The 10,564-nt window shown below is 37.0% G+C and overlaps 1 protein-coding gene across 1 annotated transcript; it reads left to right on the top strand.

The window, feature by feature from the left end:
- Positions 1–2,225, top strand: LOC130429663 (uncharacterized). Its single transcript, XM_056758355.1, has 5 exons — positions 1–577; positions 668–770; positions 845–1,067; positions 1,161–1,232; positions 1,300–2,225. The coding sequence occupies exons 1-4, from the start codon at positions 242–244 to the stop codon at positions 1,189–1,191; spliced, it is 693 nt and encodes a 230-aa protein (XP_056614333.1). The 5' UTR covers positions 1–241; the 3' UTR covers positions 1,192–1,232; positions 1,300–2,225.
- The last annotated feature ends 8,339 nt before the right edge of the window (positions 2,226–10,564 follow it).

The raw sequence follows: 10,564 nt of genomic DNA on the forward strand, positions 1-10,564 counted from the left end.
AAACGTCCTTCTAGATTTATGGTTAATTTTGGGTGAAACTGAAACATATTTTATAAAAAATTCTGGAAAGAAAGTTACAGACAGAATAGACGGAATAATATATTTCAGAGCTAAAATAAGGCAACAAAAATCAGAAGAACGAAATAAAGTTATATAATAGACACAGGCAATTTTATGAGAACATACGTTATTTTATTTTTCACCATTGTCACTTCACCTTCCAGTTCAGTTGGTGGCGGTAATGCGCCAAACGTTAGCTTCCCCACCGCCAATGAACTTTACAAGAAGAAGAAGAAGAAATGACAACAACATGGTGGTTCGCTGTGTATTTGGTTGCGCTCTTCCTCATGTTCTCTTTTCTATCCCTAAACGACCCACTTTGCGTTCCCGCTGGCTCGAATTCCTTCATTTTGAAGAAGGAGGAATAAATGATTATTCGCGTGTGTGCGCAAGGCATTTTACAAAAGACTGCTTCACGAATTTGAGACAATATGAGATGGGCAGCGCCAGCTGTCTGGATCTGACAGACACTGCTGTGCCATCTCTGTACACGGTTGGAGTGTCAATCAATGTGAAGGTTAGTAAAGTTAATAACTCGAAATAATCTCAACATTTCTACTTATTACACATTTTTAAACGCCATTTGCACTTTGCATTCGTCTGACAGCCACTTACACGAGACGTGGCATGCCAGTGTTCCGTCACATCTGTGAGGAGCGCTGGAGCGCAAGCTGCCATCCCACATCCAAAGACTAAACGACGGAGTAAAGGTAAAGTCACAGTAAAGCTGTTTCTCTAAGTATGTGTCATTGGTTTGATCATATTCTCTGTATTGAAATTTCAGCGATTCAAGTCAAACTTTTTGGCTCGTCTGTGTCCTGCTCTACGAGGGATTTTGGCTCCATCTTCAATGCTCCGTTTCTGACATCTGCTCCAACTAAAAGGTCACGTTTGGATGATAGCGCGGATGAGATCAACAACACTTCGTTGAGTACACTAAGGGAATCAACAACGTGTGATTCTACATATAAGTCTCATGTGACTACAAAGAGGACAATCAAAAGAGAGTCAGTGTTGTGTTTGTGAACTTTTTATTTAGTTGCATAATATTGTTCTGTACAAATGTGTGTGTGTGTGTGTGTGTCCTGCGTTCTGTATAGGGTTTGCCAACCGCTCTACTGTACGCCTTGAGCTTGGGTGACAACATGGTTGTGGACATACAGTTAGTGCAGGTAAATAAAACTATTACCTCATTATTATCATTTTTCAGGATTGATATAAAATAATTCATTGTGACAGAGTTATGAGGTGGGTGCTAGCTCTCGGATGGGACTAGAAGGATTCAAGAGGAGCATCAACATCTTCAAATCTGCAGGGATGAAGATTGGTGCACTTGTCACTGATCGCCACCCTTCATTTCAAAAGTACAGGTATCCAGTATTATTATGTCACATGATGGCATGTTTCAAAAGGTATGTCCTTTTTAACATGATACAAAAACAGGAGAAGCATCTGTATATATAATATTTGTGTGAAAATCAGACAAGCAGATGAAATTGAAACAAATGTTTTCTTATTTGAAAGGAAATTTATCTGACACAATCAAGAGCATCTTCTGGTGTTTTCATCCAGAGATTTTTTTATATGTGAACAGAGCTTATGAATGATTTATCTGCACACATCAGTTTTCTTGTTTGTGTACTGTAATCCTTTATAAGTAATAGTGACATGCCATGCAAATTGTTCACAGGTGTATCATTTACTACATATTTTAGATTACCATTGGAGATGGTGGTCTAGTGGGTTAAACCACTGAACTGATAAATCAAAAAGGTTGCTGGTTCGATCCCAGCAGCCACCACCAGTGTGTCCTTGAGCAAGACACTTTACTCCATGTTGCTCCAGGGGGATTGTCCCTGTAATAAGTGCACTGTATGTCGCTTTGGATAAAAGCGTCTGCCAAATGACTAAATGTAAAATGTAAATGTACTGTGATCCTAAAGTGTCACATTAAGATGTTGTGCCATTGATTTCCTATCAGCGTGCCCACAGGTGCCAATAGGTGGCTGACCCCTGGTGTAGCTTATACACACATCATGATGTATATATTTATAAACAAAACTGTATTATTTTAATGTATATTACTGAAGCTATTACTATTAATAGTTGAATTGCGCTGTGACTGTCATACAATATGAAAATAAAAATTTGGTTAATTATGTGAATATGGGCTCTTAATTCATATCGTAGCAGATTCATATTGTATGTTCACGTGTTTGTATAATAATTACAAACCCAATGCTGCTATCATCACAAATCTGGTATGGTTGCTTGGCACCAGGCTCCAGTCCATATGGCATTAATCCATTGAGATCTTGTTCATTGAACAGGATTTGTTAAAGATCTGCTGAAAACCTTAATTCTAACAAACCAAAGCTTAATTAATTTACAGAACAGATCTCATCCCCAATTGACTCTCATAGTATTTATTGTATCCTACTATGGCAGTAAATGGGAGATATGATCTCTTTGGTTACTGACAATCTTCCAAATATCTTTCCTTGGTCTTCACCTCTATTCTATAGTTGTCAGAAGAATCGCTAAATCAACTGAATGTGAAGATGTTTGAAGAAGTGTATGGAGATGTTATCAGTGCTATTGGATGTCACTGTTCTTTCCAGTAAAAGAGTTCCCTTTTACGATGTCAGACACTGTAATATTCTCTGGCCCCCTTACTGCTTACCGTGGTGATGAGATTTATAGCAGATTATCATCACTAAATGGCTGGTTGTCTGAGTGGTGCCTGCAGAATAATATAGATTTTATAAATAACTGGAAGAGTTTTGAGGGCAGACCTGACCTGTTGAAACGAGATGGTCTCCATCCCTCCTGGGATGGGGTTTCCCTCCTCTCTAGAAATTTGGCACACAGTCTTAATAATGCTAAAGTCTGACTACCTAGGGCCCAGGTCAGGAAGGAGACAGAATGGCTTAACCAACTGTCTGCTTGCCGTCTCGCGTTACAGAATACACAAAATATACAACATGTAATAATCCCTTCTTACAAACAACATAAAATAGAGACTGTGTCTGTCCCCCGGATTAGCAAACATAAGATATTGCGTAAACCTCTTGAAAGTAATTTAATAAACGTTAAACAAATCAAACATGAACAAAATACAGATAATCAGCTGTTACGACTCGGATTGCTTAATATTAGATCTCTCTCAAATAAAGCACTTTTTGTTAACGATTTGATAATCGATCATAAAATAGACATGCTTTGTTTGACAGAAACATGGCTAAAGCCAGATGATTTTATTACTCTAAATGAATCCGTTCCCCATGATTATTACTATAAACACGAGCCTCGTCTAAAAGGTAGAGGGGGAGGTGTCGCTGCACTTTACAAGAATTCTTTTATTACCTCTCAGAAGTCTAATTTTAAGTACAGTTCTTTCGAAGTCATGGTACTTCACGTATCGACACCTAATACTAAGGACAAAACATTTTTAAAATTTATTCTAGCTATTGTATATAGGCCTCCAGGGCACCACACAGATTTTATTAAAGATTTTGGTGGGTTCTTATCAGAACTAGTACTGGCCGCAGATAGAGTCCTTGTCGTCGGTGACTTTAATATCCATGTAGACAATGATACAGATGCCTTGGGACTGGCTTTCAAAGACACTCTTAACTCCATGGGCGTTAGTCAACATGTGTCAGGACCCACTCACCTTCGTAATCATACTTTAGATTTAATACTTTCTTATGGTATAAATGTGGACGATGTTAAAATCGTTCAGCAGAGTGAAGATATTTCGGATCATTATCTGATATTATGTTTGCTTCAATGGCCTACGGCTGCAAATCAAACTCCTTGTTACAAATATGGTAGAACGATTACTTCAACTACCAAAGATGCGTTTCTCGATAATCTGCCTGAATTGTCTAAAATATCCAGCATGAGTAATAACGTTGACGATTTTGACACTACTATTGAACATTTTAACTCTACTTTCTCGGAAATATTAGACACAGTTGCTCCTCTGCGTTTAAAGAAAATTAAAAATAGCAGCCCAACACCGTGGTATAATGAACACACTCAGACTCTAAAAAAAGCATCCCGTAAAATGGAGCGCAACTTTAAGAAAACGAATTTAGAGGTATTTCGTATAGCATGGAAGGATAGTACTCGAAATTACAGGAATGCAATAAATACGTCTAGATCCGCCTACTTTTCAACACTAATAGAGGAAAACCATCACAACCCTAGGTTCTTATTTAACACCGTGGCTAAATTAACAAAAAATAAGTCGTCATCGACGTCAGATTCTGATTATCAGCATAACAGTGATGAATTTATGAACTACTTCACAAGTAAAATCCAAGATATAAGAGAAAAAATTATAACAATGCAACCTGTAGTGAAATCCGCTGAACAAACTAACTACAGCACCCCTAAGGAGAAATTGCAATTATTTTCTACAGTAGATCACGATGAACTGTCTAAAATCATTAAATCATCTAAATCATCAACATGCATGCTAGACCCTATACCTACAAAACTACTGAAAGAAATGCTCCCCGAAATTATAGATCCTCTTCTTAGTATTATTAACTCATCTCTGACATTAGGACATGTGCCTAAAGCATTTAAGGTGGCTGTTATAAGGCCTCTTTTAAAAAAAACCAAACTCGACCCCAAAGAACTAGGGAATTACAGGCCTATATCGAATTTACCTTTTATATCTAAAGTTCTGGAAAAAGTAGTTTCAACTCAATTATGCTCCTTCCTCCAAAGGAATGACATTAATGATGAATTCCAGTCTGGATTTCGAGCATGTCACAGTACAGAGACTGCTTTGATCAGAGTTACAAATGATCTGCTTTTAGCGTCTGACCGTGGCTGTATTTCGTTATTGGTGCTGCTAGACCTCAGTGCTGCATTTGACACCATTGACCACAGCATACTTCTACATAGACTCGAAAATTACGTCGGCATTAACGGAATAGCATTGAAATGGTTTAAGTCTTATTTATCCGACCGTTTTCAATTTGTAGCAATAAACAATGAGGTGTCCCGCAAATCACAAGTCCAGTACGGTGTACCACAGGGCTCAGTCTTGGGACCCCTGCTCTTCGCATTATACATGCTACCTCTAGGAGATATAATAAAGCGACACGGAATTAGCTTTCACTGTTATGCTGATGATACTCAACTTTATATTTCCTCGATGCCTCATGAAACCCAGCAGTTTTATCGAATAAAGGATTGCATAGTTGACTTAAAAATGTGGATGAGTAACAATTTTTTACTACTAAACTCGGACAAAACAGAAGTGTTACTTACTGGACCGAAAACTGCTATGCGTAACAACCAAGAATACTGCTTAACGATTGACGGTTGCTCCATAAAATCCTCATCATCAGCTAAGAATCTTGGCGTTGTATTTGACAGTACTCTCTCATTTGAAAGCCATGTCGCCAACACCTGTAAAATTGCATTTTTCCATCTTAAGAATATATCTAAATTACGTCATATGCTGTCACTGTCAGATGCAGAGAAATTAATTCATGCATTCATGACATCAAGACTAGATTACTGTAATGCACTTCTAGGTGGTTGCCCTGCGGGCCTATTACAAAAACTGCAACTGGTTCAAAACGCGGCAGCTCGAGTTCTTACACGTACAAAAAAGTATGAGCATATAACCCCGGTTCTGTCAACCTTGCACTGGTTACCTATAAAGCATCGCATTAACTTTAAGATCTTGCTTATTACCTATAAAGCCCTACATGGTCTAGCGCCGCAGTATTTGAATGAACTTCTATTGTATTACAGACCACCACGTACATTACGCTCTAAGGGGTCCTGTCAGTTGGTAATACCTAGAATTTCAAAATCAAGTGCAGGTGGTAGATCCTTTTCTTATCTAGCGCCTAAACTTTGGAATATTCTTCCCTGCACGGTCCGGGAGGCAGACACACTCTTACAGTTTAAATCTAGACTAAAGACTCATCTTTTTAATCTTGCATACACTACACCTCCATAATATTAATCCTCAGAGGATTTAGGCTGCATTATTTAGATCAACCGGAACCAGGAACACATCCAACAACAAATGATGTACTTGTTGCATCAAAGAGTGCAGAACAGTACTCTACTCTCAGCCAGTCTTGTCTCTTTGTTCCAAGGTTACCGCAGGATGCAGTTCATGCCCAGACCTGATGGCAGAGCTGAGAATGGGAAGCGGTGACCTGACAAGTGCTAAGAGGATAGAGCTGGATAAAGGACGCGACAACTTTGTTTTTTTTCTACAACATTTCAAATGCTATTAGATTGTTAATGATAATCTTTAATTTTTATATTTTTATTAAGCCTTGTTGTGCAAGCACTGATGAGCTTGTGCAGAGGCAGCAGCTTTTGCCAGAGGGGAACTGGAATCCCCTGGTTGGGCCTGGGTTCCCCTGAGGTTTTTTTTCTCGATGGGAGTTTTGGGTTCCTCACCACCGTTTGCATATTGTTTTGCACTATCTGCCTGGCCGGGGGGGCTGCTTTAGAATTCATACTTGTATTAAATGTGTCTCATGTACAGCTGCTTTGTAACAATGAAAATTGTAAAAAGCGCTATATAAATAAAGTTGAGTTGAGTTGAGTTAAAGCATCAGTTTAGTAGCTTATATTTTACTTTAAGACAAAAACTCACCATTGTGTAGTTTGTGTTGTGTAATGCAAACATTTTACTTATCTTACTTAATTATTCACTTGAAGTTTGTGAGTTACTGAGACATTATAATTATCGTAGATAACATAGAAAAGTCCCATGTCCTGCCTAAGAGGTAAATCAATAGCCAAAAACATAACGCCTATATTTCAAGACTTGCTCTGACTTGCAACTCTTGAAGCACTTCTAAAGGAACAGGAACTTTCACCCCCCAACACACTTCATATTTTTATTTCTACTATGGAATGCCAATCGTGACTAACTATTCCTTTAAAAAATCAAGCCATTGGTGTTTTTAAGAACATTACATTTTATTTCAGTAAATTTATCTCACATTGGAACACACTGCTTGTTTTAACTGTCAATTTCACAATTCCATTACCTTCCAGTATTCCTGTCTGACAAGAAATGTTTTCACATGCTCAAGGCTACTGGGACGGTTCAGTTTTTTTTATTTGTCAACTTATTCTTCCATTCATTTTTGGTTCGCACGCACTGGCATAGGAGGGCATATGACTTCAATGTTTTTCTGCTGATGAATGAGACAAAGATAGTAAAATGCTGCCCTCTAGTGTAGACTGTAACATTTCAAATATATATCTTTTCTAAATAATAACTGTAACTTCACTGGAAATAATTGAAAATAATCTTCTCAATATGCTTGTATTATAATTTTTACCTTCAGTTTGTTGTCACGGTCCTGTCTTCCCCTGTCTGCCTCCTAGCATTCCCCTGCCTGTTTCTCCACGTGTTTTCCCCGGACTACACATCCCATGATGCCCCACGGTCCCTCACCTGTCCCGTATCCACAATCATCCTCACCTGCCAACCATCACACTCTTATGAAGGCTACCATGCCCTTGTGTTCGCCCATTGTCAAGACTTACTTAAGTATTGTAGTTATTCTGAGTGGTTTTAAGTGTATCTTGTCTAATGTTTAATAAATTCCTGTCTACGGAATGTCTCGGTCTGTGGCAACACGCATTTGTAATGTGTAGTTGACATTGACATACAAAATAATTTCTGGTTCTGTAGATTTTGTACGTTTTTCACATTGATTTCAGTGTGCTCGGGCTCTAGGAGTTTAGTATTTTTTAAGGTTAAAGTTGATGTTTAAAGACGATCATATTTTTTGGGATGTGCGGGTTTTTTCTGACAAAAAAAAAAACTGTAGATAATTATCGAGTCTTAACAGCATTAACATAGGAATTGAAGAACTTTGATTTATAACGTTGTGGTAAAGTCTGCCAGTATCCTGACTGGCACGTGACACATTACATGAACTGTGGGGATATTTCCGATAAGCATTTAATAGTAAATTAATCGGCAATATATTTGTTGCAAACATCAAGCATTGGCGAACTGTCAAAAGTCAGCGGAACTTTCATGTATGGTCAAAGATTTTAGAAACCCGACTTTTCATAATTGCAAATAACTAGCGTCACGTGAAGTTTGAAAACTGCGTTCCTTTCACGGACTGATGTGGACGCTCATCTCCTGCACGCGCTTTGTCCTCCTCCACCACTCTTTTTAGCGCGCGCTTCAAAATTTCTCAAAACATCTTATTTTGTGTCCCACATAAGAGTAACTTACCGTACAAGGTTTTAAGCAAATGGTGAATAAAAAAGGTAACGTTTGAACTTACAAGTTACAAATTACATTTTCATGACTGGATGTTGCATGTTTTCATGATATTGTGGTTTACAGCCTGTATAGTTTCAAAACTGTATCTTTTTGTTGTCACTAATCTTCTTGTTTGTAATCTGTTTCCACTGATTCTCATGTGTGTATACGTCAGAGAGTGTCTCCATTCGTAAACACGTATTAAAAAAACATACCAGATTCTGTACTTATATGCCACTTTGTAGTTTTAAGTACGCCGATATTTGTTGCCATATTTTTTTTCAGTGTTTTTAAATGACCGGAATATGGGATGGGCATACAGTCTTCTTGTGGTCAAAGGCCTAAACTGCAAACAGTCTATTTTTGCGCATAATTTGGGATATTAGCTATGTTATCATTTCGACATTTCAGATATTTTTCTGCTATTACTGTGTCCTCTGTGTTGAATCAATAACTGTCAGTTTAATGATCTTGATCATATAATATGCATCTTAAGCAGTTGTACTCAAATATTGTAATGAATTGTAAAAGCATTTTTTTGTTTTTACAGATGTAAAATACATTGTCTCTTGTGCTGAAGAGGTTTTGACTTTTATTTCAAACTCTCCACACATTTGGAGATCTTTTTTCTTTAAAACCAACTCAGCAAAATAAGTCTGCAAAACAATGCACTTTGCAAACCCCTATTTCTAGAGTGCAACATACCGAGGAAGGTAAACACAATTTTGTTAATCAACAGTAATGCAGGGATAATGCGATGATGTATTATGTGCTCGTGCTTTAGTTCTGCCCCCTGCATGCCTTCAGGAGATCATCTGTTTTCGGAAATAATCGTACAGCTGTTTCTGTCTTTTATAAATGTGACAAAACTAAAGACTCTTCGAAAAGACAAAGCATGCAATACTACTCAATAGGTACTCAAGAATAATATAAGATCGAGTGTACATCCGCTTTAATGAGTCATTTAATATAAATTTCAATATTTCAGTGATATCAGTCAGTGTCAGGTTGTGTCACATCTAATCATACAACTCTAAATGGCAGTTGTGCGAAGGAAACATTTACATGTCGACCAAAAGAGCAATATAATTAAAGATAAAGACAAAAGCTGAAGGTAAGTCTGTTGTTTTTCATTCTTTAAATTCTCAGTTGAGAGGGCGGGAGCACATCAGTTGCATGTGATTAAATATATACAATATATAATTCGTAGTTTGGAATTTTTGTTACAATTTTTTTTTTTTAATAAATTTGTTGATACGTTTGTATTTCTCCTAATGGACACAATATTCAACGATTCTTTATACTTTTGTGGTTATATTATTTCTTAATTTTAGTCATTGCAACGGTCACCTTTAATGGATTGATTGTGGATTTGCAAATATTCAACGATAGCTTGTGAACTTTCACAACACTATCCTTAAACATATAACCACAAGAAACAAACTAGGTGACATTTTTATCGTCTTTTGTGGGTGGATCACTGAACAAGGAAACAAAAACCTGAGGCGCTAGCTAGGTTTCACTTAAAGGCTGCTACAAAGACAAGGTAAGAATACCAAAACTCAAGCCTACTGAACAAAAATTACACGGTATAGTATCCTATACACCTTAAACTGATTTCACTTCGAACAGGGCAGGGAAATTATTGTTTTGTACTATTGTTACTATGTATGTACTATAAAAAAGCATATTTTTACATTACTGCCAATTGTGTTTGCTTACATTCATTTTTAGCCCATTTAGATATGTTTGATGTGCATCCTTTAATATTGTTGCAAAGGATCACAGCATGTTCTAAAATTAATATTTTAATATTTTTATTTTACTATTTATTGTAGCTGTCACTTTTAATTAGTAGTTTGTAATATTCACGCTTCCATTTTTTTTAAGTTTGTTGATTGTCAGTATTTCAGCGCTCAGGAGTGTGTTTGTTCAAAGATGTCATAAACAGCTAGCGAGTGCGTGCATAAACTCTTTTTGTATTATAATAATGGATGTTTACTTACAAACAAAAAGGTTAATGCAATACAGAGGACCAACCGTGTAAAAACGAAAACAAGACAAAAAAGGTGCTGTCTGTGCAATATGATGACGTTTTGATCGATATTATATATTATATAATTATATTAGAAATGGTAATAGTTTTACATTTGTCTCTGTTTCTTGGTCAACAAGGTTTGCTTATGTTATACTTTCTCTTTGGTGAAGGTCGAA

This window comes from Triplophysa dalaica, chromosome 10 (genome assembly GCF_015846415.1).
Source record: "Triplophysa dalaica isolate WHDGS20190420 chromosome 10, ASM1584641v1, whole genome shotgun sequence".
Lineage (NCBI taxonomy): Eukaryota > Metazoa > Chordata > Actinopteri > Cypriniformes > Nemacheilidae > Triplophysa > Triplophysa dalaica.